We start from the raw sequence: 20,057 nt of genomic DNA, 5'->3' as shown, positions 1-20,057 counted from the left end.
CTTGACGGACAGGTCATTTTAGAACATCAGGGGGACCACGAATCCATTGAGAACCGCTGATCTACACCTTCCATTCCATTCATCCTTTCTTTGTGTGAGGCCTGCGTCCGCCTGCAGTTTTGACTCCCATCTCCTCAAGTCTCTCCTGCTCTCTGGTCCGGACCGTCGACTGCCTCATCGGTTCTCCAAGACCTCTGGTGTGACCTCAGACAGGCCGGGATACCCTGTGACTGATATGGTGCCACGCCGCGTCAATGATGCCTGATGGATCACCCTAGGGAGCTGGGAGTGCGTCTCACGCGGCCACCGCCGCGTTAACGAGCAAGCGATTCGCCGGGCCGATCATATTAATCACCGGCGCTCGCGATGTGACGGATTATGCGGCGGCACACAAAGGACAGTCGCAGTCACTTCCGCCGGAGATTATAATACAGTTAGCTGGCGGCCTTACCCCCGGGTGCCTCGTTGCAGGCGTTCGCGTCCAAAATGTACAAAACCACTGCGATCCTTGTGAGCGGCGGGAATAGAGGTGGAGGAATCGACTCGGATTCAGCTGAATGGGATTCATCATGTCTTGTTTGTTGTTGTCTTTAATCGCAGGCACCTCATATTTTATTAGAAATTATTTATAATAAAATGTTGTTTTCGTACCTTACCAGGTGAGGTACAAAAACAACATCTATAAATATGATGAATCTGTGATGAAAGAAAAATACCGCCAATCGTATGACTTAGATTCAAGTCTTTCAAGGTGAACAACTCCTTGCCTTTTTTCTTTTGCACCGTCTCTAAGCTGCCCCCCCCCACCCACCCCCTTCGCCACCTCCCCACAGTTTCTTATCAGCCAGGAGATAATCACGTTCTTGTCCTTTGTCGTTTTTTTCCCCCCTTCCTGTCTGCTACCACCCACCAAAAACGTTTAGTTCTGCAGTGCTTGCTTCTCATTTTCCTCACTTTGGCCACCGCTGCCGCCTTCAGGCAGTTTCATTTGAACTCCTCAGGCCCGGAGCTGCATCTCTAACAGCCAGTCCTGCTTTGATGACATTTTGCGACAAGAGGGTTTAGGGGGGATATGGAGATGCTTGGCAGCAGCATTCGCTCTTGAAAAGGTAGCAGACGTTTATATGTCAGTTGGGCCAAACTAGTGAGAAAATTTCATTTGCCTCTGTAGCTTGGCAGGACTGTGTGCACGCCTGTGCTGCTCCTGCTTTAAAGTTTTAACCCCCAAAACGACCTTCTACAGCCCATTAAGCAGCTTAATTAGCAGCGAAGCCGATGGAAAGCTGATTTGCACCTGCAGCCTTCCAGCTGTTGTCCAGATCGTGCAGCATGCCCACAAAATTCCACTGTGAGACATGAGACATGTTAACCTGCTCCCCCCCTCCCCATTTTTTTGAAACATGACACTTTGCATTCTAGACATATACCTCTAACACTAAGTGTTTAGGCTTTGGTTATCCCTCTGAGGATTTTTGTGTCTGTTCTTAAACAAACTTTTTGACATTAATCTATGTAGACCGCAGTAGAGACTGAAACCTCCTCTGCTCTTTTTGTACTAAACTTTTTTCTCATTTATGAAGCAGTGATGACGTGTTCAATGCACAAACAGTACGGTTTTACAAAAGCTTAGGTGCAGCACAGCATTGCTTTTTTTTTTTGCTGCCTTTCAAATTTAATCTGAAAACTAGTTTATTTTCCGAGACAAAAGAAGTTTGGTTCTTTTTCAAGTGGAACTCATAACTGGAGGCACTGGTGGAAGGGGGTCGGGGAGTTGGCTGTGGCGGACTAAACAAAAGTCTTGACCTTTCACCTGACTTGCAGAAACCCAGCTTTACTGAATTCCATCAGTCTAAACCCCCAATTTCCCCAACCTTCCAGCTATCATGCTCTGTTCCTTGGCCCCTTGATAACTAAAGCCGGGGCCGGGCCGCTGAGTTAAGCTCTCCTAAAATGAGCAATTAAAATCAATTTGTTTTTCGTCCCAGTTGTCTTCTTTTATGAGCAGTCGCTGTGACTGCCGTCCCCCGTGAGCCGGATAATCGATGGCATCAGACAATAAACGGCCTGCGGCCCGGAGAGTGGCTCAATCTCACTGCAAAAGAGGGCAAAGAGAAATATTAGCATGCTGACCGAGAGCTCATATTTCTCCCCCTAAATCTCCTCGACTTTCCCCCCTACTGCATTCGTCAGCCTCCTCCTGCTGGCTCCCTCAGCCTCCGAGAGACTCGGCTTGACTTTTTGTCTGCGTCAAATTACTGGGCTAAAAGTAATCTGTCTGCGGTAAACCCTTATGCAATTTATATCTATATATAGTCGTTCCCCTGAAAAGTTGCCTACCTATTATTTGAAGAAAAATAAATCACACGCATGGGTCTTTATGGAGCATAAGTCACTTGCAGCGTCTCGATTTGACCATCCGATATGCGGGGATACGTTTAGAGGTTTTCCAGTGGTGCTCCATAAAACACTGCAGGACCACCAACCCGCTGAAGGCACGCATTCATCTGTCAGATGCTGCGGCAGTGGCATGATAGATATCGCAACATTCTGCAGAAGCAAAGAAAAAAAGGAAAAAAAAAAACTCCAAATGAGAACCTCATGGTTGCAGTAGATAAAACATTGGCCGCAAAAAAAAAGAAGTCAGCACGGAGACAATTGATCCTTTTTTTTTTATTATTATTATTTTTGTCTGCTTTCATCATCGTGAAGGGATTCTAGTCTGGACTTTCTAGTTGGTGAACAATGGTGAAGACTTTGCCTCGTCTGCTGGAGGTTGCGGGTTCTCCAAGCCTGCTGGTCTCAATTTACCTTTTACTATCCGCCATTACGAGGAGGTGCTTTATGGCCCTGATGTCAGTCTCGCGGCCGTCATTGTGGCTGCAAATTGGTGTCGAGGATTTTTGTAAGGGTCGGGGTGTATTTTGGTCCCGCTGCAATTATTGGGGATGGAGTCGGGTCATTCGGAGCACTGTGACAGCGACACGTTTTAGAGCTTCATCTTGAAGAAAGGCCCCTCTACACCGCCAGTACAATAGTGTCCTGATACGCCAGCATCTCAGCCAGTGACACCATGCATTTTAATCCTTAATCATTGCTGCCAATTTAGCAGCTGGCCGTTTATGCGAATGAAAATTAAGTTCTGTTCAATTCCCCAGAGTGGAGAAACAAGCTAGTTTGGGCCCTTAATTGGCCTTAATTAGCTATTTGACCATTGGGACCCTATGAAATTGAACCCCAGCACCTGCTCGGTATGAATATGCATCGCAGACGGCCTCCCTTTTTAACGCGTCACTCTTTCTTTTCTGTTTTTTCACTGTGTTTGTTGACCAACCTTTAAGCCGAACAAAGGGGCTTTGAGAGGAGCCGGGCCATTGTGTTGCTAACAATGTTGCGTCGGCCCCCGATGGCCGGCGCCTAATATCGCGTCCTGGAGGCCGACGTCCCCTTGTCAAGCAGCAGGCTGATGGAGGACCATTCAACAGCTGCTCATAGAGCGTGGCGTGCTATTGACTCTGAATAGTCATTCAGGCCGAGATGAATTTCTCATGAGCGTCATAGTTTCACTTGTCAGACCAGCACTCGCACACACTTCCTGCCAATCGGACACTAGGAAGAGAGAGAAATTGGAGATTTTTTGCCAGTCCGGAAACGTTCCGGGCGTCGTTCTGATGCTTCATTGTCCTCCGCAGTGGGATTTCTGAATAGGTCCAGTGTGGCTGTGCAACCACAGCTCCACAGCTATGTGGTGTGCGGGGGTTCGCCTGTGTTTTTGCCAACTTACAGAGGCACTGGAGTTGTCCTCTGCCAGGCTGAAGCTCAGTCACGACACTTTTTTGAACAATTTCTGATTTTATTGTGCGTGTTTTGTTTGTTCACGTGTTCTTTGAAGGTCAAGTGTGTAATATTTGAAGATTTTGAGAAGAAACGGCTACATCAAGAGATTACAGTTTACATTGCAGTGCTCTTAGGATCTCCCGAGCTTGCCAGTGAACTACAGTGGCCTTCGCACGCAAACCTGGATACCTCGTCCACCTCCTTTGTTGGGTTTATTTTAGGACAAGAGCATTCACCCTTAATACAAAACACTTGTCCATACCAGCTACCTTAAAAATATGGCAGTGCAAGAATGCAACTAACTGGGAGCAAGACCCTTGCTCTGTTTATATTCTTCTATATTTATTTAGATATGTACACAAACTCTTCTATGGGGTGGAAAACCAAGTTACTTTCATTGTACAGCGAGTATGCACTTTCATTAATGTGTTTATGGGCAGTATATTAAGCTTTTCCATTATAAAAAACATAAATCAGCCCAAATTTTACACACTGGACCTTTAAGACTAGACATCGCAAGCAAACCTAAAGCAGCCTTCAGCTTTGCTTGATACTACTTATGCACTATGGAAATCAAGGTTAATTTATGGAGGCTCTACAAGGCAGCGTTTCTGAAAAGTTCTGTCGGCCTTGTCGCAGTAACTTTCCTTTGTTGTTCCCTTTCAACACAAGCCCTCAGACTGCGCGCCTATTTTTTTTTCTAATTCACTGACTCACACTCATGCTTAAACACACACACACTCAGGCACTTCCCCCCTGTTTGCTCACTAGCTGCCTTCCTCCTTGGGTCATTGTGGTATTTGGGGTCAGACAAGAGCGCCAGTCACTGCAGCCTCCCCGGTGGCTCCTTTTGCTGTAGCTGCAGCCAACGCGCGCCGCCAGTCTCTCCAGCCTGGATCGCCTCAGACATCTATGGAAAACCACCCCGGCTTCAGCCAACCCCTGAATCCTCATTCTTGCCAACGGAAAAGCAGGACGCAGGGGGGGCGGTTGGGGGTGGAAATAAAAAAAAAAAACCCACAGTGGGACTAGTGTAGACCTGAGCCACGGAACATCTTTCAGACTTCCTTTCCAAGTGCTCCTCTGTTCAGAACTTGTTACGTTTTTCCTCCAGGCTCTGTTGCTTTTTCCCCTCGGCGTCTCTGTCGCCCCGGGTTACCTCGGGAGGGCTGTGATTTGCTGCCGCTCCTGAGGCTGGGTGAGGCTGGGGGTGGGGCCCGGGCACAGGGGTGGGACCAGACCGAGAGTTTCCATGTGTTCCTCCAGCGTGTTGTGTTGGGTGCGTATGAGTCAGATGCCGCGTGTCTGTTGCTTTAGGACCGTTTTATCCAGCCTTTGTTGGGAGAGTCCACTCTGTGAGATCAGAGGACGGCAGCCAGGACTCTGCCTTTTTCTTTCGCCAGCTCATTCAAAGAGCGCGTAGATTAAAGCCCGGACCTACAGAGGTAAGGGACTGCGGCCGCACTCTGGCTTCAATTCTTCTTCTTCTCCCCCTACTTTGCCTTTGTTCTTTTGCTGCTTTTCATTAGAGTTTCACCCGTGCTCTCCGCCGTCCTGATCCACAGGTGTGCAGCCCCCGCTGTGCGTTCGCAATGCAAAAGTGTGGCTCTGTGTCTGTTAAGGTGCCGTTGCGATTGTTTATCTCCAAGCGTGCCTGCTGTGGGTGTGAAAGCGACAAATCAACAAAGTGACCCCCTCGCTATCTCGCCTGTTATCGCTCGTGTCGCTCAGGCCTCGTCGGCATTTTCTGCAGGGTCTCTCTCACGTTGGCTCGAGTTGATAACCCAGCTCAACACAGACGCCGCCTCTTTTGAAAGTTTGCCGCTCAGCTCAGAATTGCCAGGCCTGTGCTCGCTTCAGAGAGGGTGGCAAACCAGCATCAATCTTTCAGAAGGCTGCCATGTGACTTTGTTTTGGTCTAAAAAAAAAAAATGTAATGAAAAAAATCCAAAGGACCCTCAACGAGCAATGTGATGGATGATTTGGTGACTGTGCCCAGAGTGCACCGCAGATTAATTTCACAGATGTTGGCAGTTCCCAATATAAGCAAAACGACCACCAACACGTTGAATCTGAGTGGGTGATGGTGTGTTTTCTTCTGTTGTTATTTTCTCAAGTAAAGAGATTTTGTCCAAAGACGCTTTTTGCTTCTTTGGTGAAGGTTGCGATGCCGTGTCTTTCTCGGTGAGCTGAGCCTGAAGCACCCTGCTCCTTTAAGAGCTCGCTTGTCCCCGTGCCAGAGTAAAGTGATAAGAGACAAGTCCCATGGGCTGTGGTTTGACAAGGAGGAAGGCGGCGTGATTGTGTGAACACTGCCTGCCTATAACAAATGACATCATGTTTCCCAATTCACAGCGTAATAATAAAAGAAGTGCAGACTCCCTGCTACCCGAGATTAGCGCTGAGTTTAGATTATTTCAGTCACTTCATTTGCGTCGTTAATCTTCTTTATTTTGGTTCATCTTCTTCATCATCCTCTGCTGAATGAGCATGTGTGTGTTTTTGAATAAATCATTTAATTGTCCCCGTCAGCATCACTGCAGCCGCAAAAATTTAAATGGCAGAGAAGGTAGATTGTACTGCATCGGAAAAACTCCAGAAACCCTCTCAGGCTCCGAGGGTTTTCCTTGTGAGGTTCAGAAGCTGGAAAAGTTCCTTCGAGTCAACATTAGGCAGTTTTTCTACCTTCTGAGTGATTTCTTACAGTTCACTGACTTGTAACAGGGATGAAAGAGAGTAGCTGAGACCGGACGGGTAAACTCTTGGAGGAGGTTGCCTGGCCGGCGACCAAAGTCTTACCCTGCGATACCTGGCCAGCTGTGCTGAGCTAGCAAGGAAATGCAAACAATTGTATTTGAATAGTCAATTTGAATTAGACAATTCGCTGGTGCCGCTTTAAGACTCTCTGAGCGAAAACGCACGGTAGTCCCATTGCGCGCACCTGCTTTGTTTACACCACACCGAGGTGTGGCCCTCTCCTCTGCCTCTGCCAGTGCTGAGACACCCACCGAGCCCCTGAGACACCAACCATGCCAGACTAAACGTGTCTAGCCCCTCACGTGGGAGTCGGCCGGGGTCTCCCCGAGAAGAATGCCGGGTCACGGGGTGTGTCGAGGAGCACCGGGGTGGCAGCGCTTCCCCCGGCATCTGAGCAGATGGCCTGCAGGAAGCCTATTGACGACAACAGAGGACTGAAGGGCAAGAGGGAGGGAGGGCGACTTGAGACCCGGCGCTAGTATAGCGGCTAAAAGGAAGACTTGTCTTGTTGTTCTTCCCCAAAAACAGCCGCACAATAGCCCAGTTCAAGTCGAAGCAGAAGGCCAACGCGCATTTGCGCGTGTTTTTTTGTGGAGGTTCTGCGTGTCGGCACGCCTTTTTTTTCTGTTTTTTGTCCTTTCATACCCACAGCCCCGCTTTGTGCCAGTAAAGTGTGCAAGGGGAAGCATATAAGCGGTGCCGTCTCGGTGACGAGTTCGACGACTAGCTTTGTTTGCCGACTCCCCTGGTGTTGTCAACAGCTGCTTTCTTGGACTTTCTTGCACGCTTCCACAGAACGTTCAGCTTCTTGACGTTGTTCCGCTGCTCCGCTCAACTCACGGGAAAAATGGAAGCAAAGGTCCTTTTTGCTTTTTTATGCCAGAGTCTCTGGATTTGAGACAAAAGTGGGAAAACCTCTCTCGTGAGCCGAGAAACATTTTCCCTGAAATATTCCCCCGGGGCTCGTGTGCGAGTGCACTGTAAAAATGTTAAAAGTGGGACATAAAGGGGGGAAAAAAATGGGGGACCGAAACAGGATTCGTATCATAATGGAGGGAACTAAAAGGCTTTCAGCATATGCCGCTGGCCGGGCACCCATGAGCGCAGTTGCCTTTTTGCTCAGTGAACGACAGCGGCTCCGCTTCAACTCGTAAGACAGAGTTGGAATTGGACAGAGCAGCGATGATGGCCAATAGACCTGCGGCCAGTATGGCTGCAACCGTTTAGTTCCTTCACGATCATCCAGCGGGTTTTGACGTTTCGCGTGTGCGGCTCTCTCCAGATCATGACGACTGCACGGCCGCGGAATACCTGGAAACGTCAGGGAATTTGCAAATGCCATTTTCCGGGCGATGAAAAGTTGTGTCATTTTTGTTAAATCTGCGACTTTTCCAAATCTGTAAGGTTTCGGAAAAGTCCTGAAATTTGACAATGTCCTTGACCAACTAGTATTCAAGTGTTTTCAGAAGTTTTTGTACCATAAGGTCATTGGCAAAGGGTGACGTGTCTTTGCAGTTTTAAAGTATGAAAATACTGTATTTGCAGGTTGGAAATTTTATGGAAAAATGTCAAATTTTGTTGGGAAAATGAGTGGGAGCCCCGCATCAAGTCCAAGTGTTCCTTTCTTAGATCTCATAAAAATTACAAAGGAATAATTTTCTGACGCCGTCCCCTCTTCTGTGGATGTTTGGAATCAGTTTCTTTCCTCCTTTCTTTCTTTCTTTCTTTCTTTCTTTCTTGTTATTCCTTGGAATCCCAACTCACACGGCCTCCTCCTATTTCCACCCTTTGCCTCGTGTTCTAACTGCCGTCCTCTGCAGCCATCTCCTCACTGACTCGACGCTTTTTAATCTCGCCTCGCGGTCGAAGTGCACACGGGCACAAGCTGATAAACTCTTAATGCCGCCGTTCACTTAATCCCGAACGTCGGGTCTGTCGGCAGTTGGGAGGCGTGTGCTCGCTGGCCTTAACACATGCCGTACGTGTGCTCGGAGGCTTAGCGGAGCCCAGCGCCGTCGGGGAAGCCTGTCCTCGGTCATGCGTTGGTGTGTTTTGCGTCACACATGTGAGCAGGCTCGGTTACATACACAAGATAGGGTTGCGTTGCTTTTCAGAAGATGCCGAGTGCCTCCGCGAAGTCTGCCCCTCCTCTGATTCGAGATCCTGCCCCCCAGCCCCTGGCCCCGGACAAGCCTGGCGTTTGAGAAGGCAGCCAGTCAGGATTCCAACATTTAAAAATAAACAAGACGGGTAAACTGTAGCCGGCTTTCAAAACTCAGGTGACGTCATTGACTTTGGGGGCGCGGAGGTGGAAAAAAAAAACGCTACCATAATTTGGTTTGGACGGCTGAAGGGGAGTTGAAGCTGTTGGGATGGGGGGGAGGAGTGAAGTCCTCAGTGAGTCAGAGTGTTAGCGCCAGGCTGGCACTGCTGCGCTTCACTGTCTTGGAGAAAGGCAACCTTCAGCTGGAATTCTCCTCGAAGCTTTGTTGAATAAAAAAAACAAACAGTTTGGCTTTTTGGAGGAGATGCTTTGGTCTCTGGCCTGTTAGCTGAGTCATTTTTGCGTGCTTTCCAATAAGTTTTATTGTGTTTTTTTTCCCCACATGTGGAATATCTCAAGCTATCTCAAGTAAGATGGGGGGAAAAACAGCTGCTATTTCGATCTTGCATTCTTTGTTTGTGAGTGGTACTCTCGACTTGCCTCCTAAAAGCCAGGGATTAGATCTGCCTGTTAACTGGCACACCTGTTATCAGACACGGAAGTCGGCACTGAGCGTGGTCACTTACAGTCCTCCCTGTGTGTGTGTGTGTGTTTCAGATGAGCCAGACTGCCAGGGGATCAGTTCATCTGGAGAAATGAGGTGGAAGGAGCCCTGCACGTAGAGGTTCTGACTGAAGACGACTTTCAAAAGCGGGTGAGTTGCACTGCGGATTCCTCCATTCTTTTGGTTTTTGGGAATTTCACGAATGGAAAAATTAATTCCTCCCTGGTGTCGCTCGCTCGCAACTGTGTTTTTGTCGCGTTAACCCTTTTCCATATGGCCAATATCGTATTATTAAAGCGACATGAAGTCATTTCTCTACCTTAAAGCGTTTCAAAATATTTTTTGTAAGTCACTCACTCTAACAAGGAGTATGGCGCCCCCGCTGTCGACACAGCGCCACTGGCTGATCATTGTGAGTGTACGCCGCTGGTTTTCCTACGGCATGACGAGGCGCTGGTGTAAAGTGAGACATGAGCGGGAAACCAACATGATGTATTTCCAGGCCTGCCTGCCTGCCTCTCTGTTTCCACAGCCGGGGGTCCCAGTCTCCAGAAAAACAACACTTGCTGCATGTGGATCTTTAAAATTTAAAAGCATCAGTTCTAAACACCTCCCTGTGTTACGTCCCCGACACATGTAGAGAGGTGTGCTCAATTCCTAATCCACTTGCTGTTCTAAATTAAAGCCTTGAAAACAGTCTGTCGTGTTTGCCCTCAGCTGTTATGTAAGAACGCCTCACACAGCAGTCAAGTGCAGGGCTTTCTCTTTCGCTTTTTGCCCGATAAAAAAAGTTTTCTGTCCTTGATGTAGCATGGTGAATTCAGATTAAAAAAAACAACAACAACAAAAACATTTTTGTGTACATGCACTACTGTTGAAAAGTTTGGGGTCACAGACTAATTTCTGCATTGTAACCAGTTTTAAGAAATAATGTTCTGCAGTAATTATGAGTGCATGAAAATCAGTCAGGATGCACTCAACAAGTATGGGAACATTTTAGGGTTTGATGAAAACAATTTCCAATGTCTAAATTAAAAGTGACTGTGTGGACACACTGAAAGTCGGCCGTTTGAAAAAAACCGAGCCTTAAACCACGATGCTTTGTTTGCTCTTTTATGGTTTTATGGTTACGATACAAAGCTTTGTTTGAGAAATGTTGAAACATTTTTTTGTAATTTTTCAAGATTTCAGCTTCTGTAATGTTGACCACATATTGCGCACTTGATGTTCATTCTCTAAAATCACATTCATTTAGACATTCAAATGTTCTTAGAGCATTCTAGTAGTTTTTTTTTTCAGGAAGTTTTAAGGATTAAAATGGAGTTCAATGCAGAAATGAAACAAGCTTTTTAATGCCAGTGTACTTGGATTAATGAGAGTTGCTTTTGTTTTGTTCTGACTTTAAACTCGTCATTTGTCTTAGCAAGTGGCCACTTTATCAGATCATACCAAATATTTCCTCGTACACTTGTCTCGTCTCTAAAGCTCTTGTGGCATCATCACAATACTCACTTTGTTCTCCTCCGGTTTCCAGCCAGCGATGGGAAACTCAGAGAGCCAGTACAGCATTCAGGGCGCGAAAGGCAACAGCTTTGTCTTTCCCGGGAAGGCGAGGCCGAGCTCGCTGAAGCAGCGCTCGGCCAGAGATGGCGCTCTGTCCCCCCACTCCTGGTGGAGAAGCGCCCCCATCGGCTCGGGCTACAAGGCCAGGTGCGTCGGCCGCGGCTGCCTGTCCCCTCCCAAGAGCCGCCAGCCGTACTCGCCCCGACACTACGACTACGTCTCCAGGGGGTCGAGGGGCGGCGCGAGGGAGCACCGGTGCCAGCAGCAGCAGCAGTCCGGCTGCGGAGTCCGAAGGCGGCACATCTCGGAGGACTACGACGACGACAACCCGTACGGCGGCGAGCTCAACGGACACGTTGGTGGCGGTGGTGGCGGTGGCGGTGGTGGCGGTGGTGGCGGTGGCGGCGGCGGCGGCGAGCTGGAGGGTCTGGAGCAGCAGAGCAGCCCGCGGGTGGTGATCAAGAAGGACGGCAGCCTCCGGGTGGAGTTCACCAACAACTCTGGCAACCCGCTCCTCCTGGGCGAGGCCTCGGGCCCCGTGCAGCTCCTCAAGTTTTCGCCCAACCTGGACACGGCCTCCACGCCCAGCCTGCCCGACTCCAGCGGCCACCGCAGCGGGCCCCCGCCCGCCTCCACCTCCTCCACCGCCAGGACCAGCAAGGGCAGCTCGCTCAGCTCCGACGGCTCCTGGTACGACTCTCCCTGGGGCAACGCCGGCGAGCTGTGCGAGCAGGACCACCACCACCAGAACCCCCAGGAACCTGCCGGCGACACCCCGGCGCACTCCCCGGTCCGCCAGCTGGACTCCTTCCCCGAACACTCAGCTCCCGAGTCCATCGCCGACCTCTACAAGGTATCCAGGATGGCCTCCACCTTCGCCACCAGCAGGGACCTCGGCCTGCAGCTGCAGCAGGAGCCCCCGCCGGGCCACGGGCGCCACCGGGACTCCTTCGCCTCGGCCCTGGACGTCCCGCTGGAGGAGTGCTCCGAGGTCCCCCAGTATTCCTCGTACACTCTGCCCTGTCGGAGGCCCAAAGCCCACACCATCAGCGAGCACCTGGACCGCTACGCCGAGCCCGAGCGCCACGGAGAGCCGACCGCGCCAGAGTTTGGCTTCCAAAAGAAAGGTTCCATCAAGAACCGCATGCGACGTCTGAGCGACTGGACGGGAAGCCTCAGCCGCAAGAAGCGCAAGTCTCAGGTGAGTCCGGGCCGATGAATTTCCAAAGAGTTCCGCGCTGGGCGAGATTCGCTTCTACACTCCCTGTTTTTTTCTGACATTGTTGTTTGAGTATTTGAGGAAGTTTTGTGTTTAGGGCATTCTCATTCTCTCTCTCTCTCTCTCTCTCTCTCTCTCTCTCTCTCTCTCTCTCTCTCTCTCTCTATGTATGTATGTATGTATGTATGTATGTATGTATGTATGTATGTATGTATGTATGTATGTATGTATGTATGTATATATATATATATATATATATATATATATATATATATATATATATATATATATATATATATATATATATAAACATGGTATATAAAGCAAAAATAGTTCCCGATGGTTCGTTTTAGCTGTCGATAACTGACCATCTTTTGCTGTTGTCCGTATTTCTCCCACTACAATGAGCCTGAAACTGTTCTGCCAGGCAGAGAAAACAAATGAGTAATTGCTGTGCACACCATCCTTCTCTACCACGAGGTGGTCTTGGCATCACCAAAGACCGACCGTCGTCTCGGGCTCGTCCTGCCACAACACCAGCTGTCTGAGGCCGGGGCACAGTGGGGCGACGCAAAATTAAACTTGTAGGACAGCCAACACTGCGCCTAGCCCTTTTTTTTTTTTTTTTAGCCGCCAAAACAATAAGGGAAGCCTCTTCAGATCCACTGCAACATGGACTGATTGCAAAGACTCTTGTCATGTCTGCATCTGCCTTTGGACAGATTTGGAAAAATTTCCGCGTACTTGCCGAGGTGAGTTGAGAGAATCTGCAGCAGTTTCTGTGCTGTGATTCTGTTCTTATATTTGTGGCAGTAGCAGCAACCGGGGGGGAATGCAGGCTTTCGGAGTATCGATCCAATCAAGGTAGTGCAGAGAGGTTTGAACCAAAGCTGAATTTTCTTTGGAAAGCCTTTCAAGGCTCTTGGATATGTGATGGCGGTGCAGAAAAGTGAGGAGTGAAGCAGGTCGATGGCGGTCAGATGTGAGCGTATGGCCAGAGAGCAGACACCACATATTCTCTCTGGCGGCCAGCTTTTTTTTAATAGTGATTTTAAAATATATTTATAGAGAACGTGCTGGTGATTTATTTTGCAAGACACACAATTCAACTCAATAATTTCAGCATTTTTTTTTTTCTTACGAGACATGATTGAAAGTGGCCAAGCGTTGAATGCTGTGGAATGCTGTGGAATAAATTTGGGTCGCGACTTCACAATAAGGAAATAAATGTGTGTCCTGAGACTCCACCAGTTGAGAACCACTGCTCTAGTGTATAGATGTTTCCAGCATGTGGTTCTGGCGGCGATTTTTTTTAAGCTTGAAAGACACACAAAAACCAAACGTGTCAGAAATAAGCCTGATCTCTGTCTTTAGGGCTTAAAAGCGATCGCTCCCGCATTAATTCGTTTAGCTCGGCCTTGTAAAAATGCTCAGAGGACGATGTTTAGGCGCCGCCAGGAGAATAGCTGTAAGCCTTACAGAGGCTCCATTAGAGTGAAACTAAATCCTGCCCCCCCCCCCGGTCTTAACGTTAATGAATGACTTAGGCTTGTTTCCCGGCCACCGCCGCCGCCGCCGCCGCCTGGTTCACATCTTCTGGGCTCCGCTGGCCGTGCCCGGAGAGGGGTCGGCCCGCTAATGAGGATTGGTGCTCGGTCAGCTGAGTCAGACAACAAACCGAGGGGACGAAACAGAACAATCATTGTGTTCGCTCGCCCCGGCCCTTCCCGTCTCTGCCGGAGGAGGAAGGATTTGCCAGCGCCAGCTCTCCGCCCGAGGGTGCCTGGCGTGAAACACGCAGGGTGCTTAACCTTGACATTGTCGGGATAAATCGGAAGCGCTTCGCTTTCTTGGCTTTTTACCATTTGTCGTAATGACAAATTAATCTGCGAGATGGCACATTAGCACCTTCACATTTACAGTCGGTGACATTTAGCGTGAGAGCTAACGGGCTGCTTTCTGACATTCCTGATTCAAGTTCAAATGAGGTCAGGTTTATGAAAAAACTTCAAAAGCTAACTAGGTGCATCCGCAACTCGTTGTACATCACACTCATGCCTGGCGTCATTTGAAGTCGTCGCATGCCTGCTATGGAACTGAGACAAGCTTCTCTCTGAAATGCCACATAATTGCAGACACCAGTACATTTTTAGTTTTTGATGAGCAGGACTTTCTTGTGTTTTTCTCCAGAAGAAAGCAAAGAAAACAACATTCAAATTAAAGGGTGAAGTGGTCCGACAGGAGCAAAGAGGGCACGATCCCTTATTGATCACTTCTTTTGTGGCTGGCAGCAAGTTACGTCGAGGTTAAGCGGGACCTAATTTCCCTTTTATCGGCTGTTGTCCGCGGCTACGTTGTTTAGCGGCGCACATCTGGCTCGTTGCGGTGCCTCATCGGAGCGTAAATCAGCGGCTCCTCCACCTCTCGTTTCCTCCCCGCCCTGAACTTCCCGGCTCTGCTGTGGGATTTTCAAAGGTCATGGCTCAGCCCCTCCTCCCTCCGATGTCAAAGGCCAAGAAACCTGCGGTTAATAAAGAGCAGTCGTCGGTCAGAAGTCCACTCGGGGAGGACGGACACACATTCCGGGGGAGCGCCGGTTTTGAGCGATCGCGAGTCGTTTTCCTGGAGATAAATCTTTCCAGCGGTGTCGCGGGGACGCGAGGGTTTAATGGAAAGCATTCTGTGACGGTGTGCTTCAAAGACTTCAGCTGTGACCTACGGTGAACCCAGTGCAGGCTGTCTTAGGGGCGTTGGGAATGCTATGAAGTTTCATAGATTTGTAAGATTGGTTATGGTATATATTTTTTGGGGAGTTTGGAGTTTGTTCTCAACTTTAAGGGTTATGTGTGTAGTAGTTGGAGATTTTGAAGAAGAAACAGCAGCATCAAGTGGGTACATTTTAGATTGCAGCGTCTTTCCACTCTCCCTCCCCCTCCTGAACTTGCCTGTGATCTACGGCGGCCAAACCTGGATACCTCGTCCACCGACTTCTTTGTTGGTTTATTTGGAGATGCGAGCAGTCACACTAATTACGAAATGCGTTGTCAGGTGGGCTGGATTGTCCTCACTGGCTTCATTAGAAATGTTTCTTTGCAAGATGCAATGGGCAGTAACTAGGAGCAAGACCCTTGCTCGGTGTATACTCTTAGATATATATATATATATATGTATATATATATATATATATATATATATATATATATATATATATATGTATATATATGTGTATATATATATATATGTATATATATGTGTATATATATATATATGTATATATATGTGTATATATATATATGTATATATATGTGTATATATATATATATGTATATATATGTGTATATATATATATATGTATATATATGTGTATATATATATATATGTATATATATGTGTATATATATATATATGTATATATATGTGTATATATATATATGTATATATATATATGTATATGTGTATATATATATATGTATATATATATATGTATATATATATATATGTATATGTATATGTATATGTATATATATATATATATATATATGTATATGTATATATATATATATATGTATATGTATATACGTATATATGTATATGTATATACATATACATATATATATATATACATATATATATATATGTATATGTATATATATATATATATATATATATATATATATATATATATATATATATATATATATATATATATACGTATATATATATATATATATACGTATATATATATATATATATATATCAGAACCGTTGTAAGGGGATATTGTATTGCGATTACACACTTATTTTTGTGTGTTTATGGGCAGTATATTAAGCTTCATAAATCATAAATTAAGCCAAATATTACACATGGGACCTTTAAATCTACATGTGAACAATCGCAACTGGGTTAATTAGATAAGAGAAGCTGAAAAGAAGGAAAAAAAAAACTGAGCTCTGTGCTTCTGCTCGTGTGGAGAGCACTCCACTCGCGTCGCCAAGGGCTTGAATCAATGCTGCAATCTAGTCAAGTGTGAGCTACGCTGTCATCAGGCATCGGAAAGAGCGCCGCCCCCATCAAGCGGTCGCTCGGCGCTGGCTGGGAAGCGGCGCGACGCCTCGGATGACGTGGAAACTGTCTGAGCCCCGGCGGTGCTGCAACCTCCCAGGTGCCGTCGCGGGAAATTTGTCCCACTTTCCTCAGCCCATCGAAACATTTAGAGACTTTGAAGTCGGTTCGAGCGATATTTAAAAAAAAAAAAAAAAAGAAAAAAGAAAAAAGTTTCTCCCCCAGTTTCACAGCGCCTCGGGCTAATTAAAAGGAGCATAGTCTGAGTGTCGAAGCCTGAGCTGCGCGTTACAACTTCTGGAGGCACCTGCGGGGTGAACATGTGTTTGTCTTTCAACTGAGCTGCGACTGTGGTGGCTGCTAATCATCGCTGAGACCCCGGGGGAATTATTCACCGTACGCGAGAGCAGCCCCAGTCTTGTTTAGGGTTCATTTGAATTCGAACGATTACGATTTGGATTGATCATTTCGACAAACTCTGAACACTTTGACTCCAGAGATGTTTAATCATATTGGTCATGCAACCTCCCCTGAACAATAAATTTTGTTTGCATGTTATGCGCAGAGCACTTACGTGATTTATTTTGGTTAACTGAAGCCACAATTTAGAACTTCTCCGTTGGCTCGTTCTTCTTCCGGTCAGCTGATGGGGCTTCAAAATTAGGAGCGATTCCGGAAGATTCGGTATGTTTGTCCCGGTTCCCATCGGTGCTCGACCCTGCTCATGTTGCATCTCCCCCTTTTGCCTTCTCCAGGAAACCCGGTACAAGGACCAGAGTGACGCGTTTGACAGCGGCGTTGACGGCCTGACAGCCGACACCAGCTCCCCCTCCCAGGTCTCCAGCCTCCTCTGGTTCCCGGGGGCCTCGCGGGCCCAGTCTTCAGGCGCCATCCACCAGTCGACCGGCAACGCGGTCCGTCAGAACATCTACGAGAACTTCATGAGGGAGCTGGAGACCGGCACGGGCCCGGGGGGCGGCGGTGGCAGCGGCGGCGATAGGCGGGAGCCGTCCACCGGCACCGAGGAGGGCGACAGCAGCAGCGAGTCGGCCGAGGGCTCCGTGGAGGAGCTGGACCTGCTGTTCGAGAAGGAGCAGGGCGTGGTGAGGCGGGCCGGCTGGCTCTCCTTCAAACCCATCATCACGCTGCACAAAGACCGCAAGCTGGAGCTCTCGACCCGCCGCAAGTGGAAGCAGTACTGGGTGACCCTGAAAGGTGAGCTTGAACCTGGGACCAGGGGGAATAATTGTGTGCAGGTGATCCCGCGATTGGAAAAAAAAAAAAAACTGGAAAATTTGTGGGATTCTGAAAAAAAGTACTAAAAATTTTGGACAAGTCATTGAATTTTGTGAAAATCACTGAAAGTTTTGAAAAAGTCATTGAATTTTGAGCATGCCCCCAAAGAACTAGTTGAGTTTGTTTGCTGTTTGACCCTAACATATTCTAAAGTATGCGCCCATGCGTACAGTGAACAGAATAAGCCTGGCCGACAAGCTCCGCCTGGGCAGTTTAGTCTGAGCTTTTTATTAAACTGAAGACCAACACAAATACTGTGTTTGTATTTTGAATGTTTTAAAAAAAGTTTTGGGCAAGGTCATTGGCAAAGGTTCACAAGTCTTTAGTGTGAAGATTCTGTAGTCATAGGTTGCACTAAGGTCATGGAAATTTCACGCAGGGTCATGGAAAAGTTTTGAAATGTGGTCAGTGAAAACGAGCGGGAATCCCGCATGCGTTTTTGAAAGAGTTTTAAGATCGTGTGAAGCTGATTCCCGCAGTCAATCTGCTTTTCCGAGCCGTCGCCTCCTTGACCTTCGTATTATCGCTGACGCGGCTCGATTGTGCCCCCTTCGCACCTTTCAAAGGCTCCCGAGCGATTGTGCTTCCGAGCAAATCGATGCGATTCCAACCCTCTGTATTCCGCTTCTTGACGTTCCTTTCAAATATTTCCTCAAGAGCAGCGAATGGAAGTCGCTGGAAATAATGAAAAAATAAAATATAAAAAAAAGTACAGGCAGAGAGTGTCTTTTCACTTTCAATACTCCCAAGAAGCCTTTAGAGAGTGTGTAAAACTTTGCTGCTTTTTAGTTTCCCGCTGCTCCTGAGCTTTGCATCTCAGACGTTTTAAACAAGGACATTTTTTTTTTTTTTTTTTTACCCCTCTCTCTTTAAAACGCTCCGTTGCGGCTGTAAAAAACCCCCCACCAAACTATTAAAGTCGGCAAAATCTCTGCTTATTGTTCCACACCTGCGGCACATTCTCATGTGTTTCCAAATGTTTTTCTCCCCAGGATGTACTTTGCTCTTCTACGAGACCTACGGTAAAGGCTCCCCAGAGCAGGAGCTGTCGCCTCGCTACGCCCTGCTGGCCGAGGACAGCGTCGTGCAGGCCGTTCCCGAGCACCCCAAGAAGGAGAACGTGTTCTGCCTCAGCAACTCGTACGGGGACGTCTACCTCTTCCAGGTAGGGTGGTGTATTTCCACAGGTTCCTCGATATATACCAGTTTTGCTCGCATTATGTCTAATCGTGGACTCTAGACGCCCCTGGAAAGGACCGTTTTTGTTTGTTTTTAGTTTTGTATTGCGGTCTATGGGAAAAATTATTTTTGGGCCCATGGGGATTTTTTTTTGCTGCAGTACCTCGAGTTGCCACTGGGAAAAATTGGCTCGCCGCCATGTTGCCAGTCTGCTATCCAGTTCTTATTATACATCCATGGTTTTAGCCCCTGCACTTTCAAGCAAAAATGCCAAAGGATGGATTTTTCTCAATAGTTATGACTTCAGTGGCAGGCACCAGTCGACGTATTGTTCTTGTACTTCGAACACATTGTGAAGAGTATTTATTTATTTATTTTTTAAATAACATGCAGCCTTTGAATAGCCTGGCTACTGTAACCTCCACCGAGGCCATTTCAAGAACACCGCCAGAGTGGAATCCCAACCTGCCGACTTTTTTTCCCCCCTTTCCTTTCCTTTCCTCTCCTTTGTCTCTCCAGTATGAAATCACCATGTTTGGCAGGTAAAGGGGAGCAAAGTGCCCTTAACTCGCTCGCTGAGTGGCTTCGGAGAGCAAATCCTATCTGCCCAGTGCGCGCACTGACCCACTTCTGCCTCCCCAAATTCAGGCCTACCACCAACTCTTTCATGTGTGGCCTCCTTTGCTGGAGATTACAAGCTTCCAACACAGCGCTATGCGCCCCGAACATTTAGCAGATCTGAAAATCTGAACTAGTTCTCCCTCGGCCGGAGGGAAGCGGACTGAAAATGAGCTCTGGAACATAAAGGTGTTTTATGGTTTTCGCACTCTAGTTTCCTCCTCATCTTGTAATATGACGGCGGTTGCGCTGGTAATTGAGGACGCGCTGGGCTACTTCAGCAACACTCCCCGACCCTGAGCGGCGATGTTAATCAAGGATTTCATCCACTCAGCGTCGCCCCTGTAGATTTATGTGCCGTCACGCCTCGCCCAGGTCCGCCTCGTAATGAAGTAATTTTTTTTTTTCTCATCATTTTTTCATCTTCTCCTCCCCTCCTCCTCTCCCTCCCAGGCCAGCAACCAGACCGACCTGGAGAACTGGGTGACGGCCGTGCATTCGGCCAGCGCCTCGCTGCTGGCCAAGCGCCAGGGCAAGGAGGACACGGTGCGCCTGCTGCGGAGCCAGGTGCGCGGCCTGCTGCAGAAGATCGACATGGACGGGAAGATGAAGAAGATGGCCGAGCTGCAGCTGACGGTGGTCAGCAACCCCAAGAACCGCAAGGCCATCGAGAACCAGGTGAGCCTCGGCTTGCACCACCTTGCACATCCGCTTTTGCACTTTTTTACATCCAGAACTCCGCTGCCCGCCTCCTCACTCA

General features: G+C 47.8%; 1 protein-coding gene across 8 annotated transcripts in view; it reads left to right on the top strand.

Annotated features, from left to right (window-relative positions):
- The window catches only part of tiam2a (TIAM Rac1 associated GEF 2a), an 81,257-nt gene that overhangs the window by 18,087 nt on the left and 43,113 nt on the right, over positions 1 to 20,057 (top strand). For 5 of the 8 annotated variants that reach the window (XM_076027501.1, XM_076027506.1, XM_076027505.1 and 2 more), the window contains exons 2-6: positions 9,413 to 9,509; positions 10,894 to 12,123; positions 16,960 to 17,419; positions 18,493 to 18,665; positions 19,751 to 19,975. In XM_076027501.1, coding sequence (XP_075883616.1) covers positions 10,900 to 12,123; positions 16,960 to 17,419; positions 18,493 to 18,665; positions 19,751 to 19,975 — 2,082 coding nt within the window. In that variant the 5' untranslated portion in view covers positions 9,413 to 9,509; positions 10,894 to 10,899. Of the gene's footprint in view, positions 1 to 5,126; positions 5,280 to 7,913; positions 7,965 to 9,412; positions 9,510 to 10,893; positions 12,124 to 12,824; positions 12,894 to 16,959; positions 17,420 to 18,492; positions 18,666 to 19,750; positions 19,976 to 20,057 lie in introns of those variants that run through there. The other 3 variants (XM_076027500.1, XM_076027503.1, XM_076027507.1) reach the window with 3 other exon arrangements.

Source organism: Nelusetta ayraudi, unplaced genomic scaffold (genome assembly GCF_046127955.1).
Source record: "Nelusetta ayraudi isolate G7.1 ecotype Tasmania unplaced genomic scaffold, CSIRO-AGI_Nayr_v1 ptg000021l, whole genome shotgun sequence".
NCBI lineage: Eukaryota > Metazoa > Chordata > Actinopteri > Tetraodontiformes > Monacanthidae > Nelusetta > Nelusetta ayraudi.
This window is presented reverse-complemented; position numbering and strand designations above follow the sequence as displayed.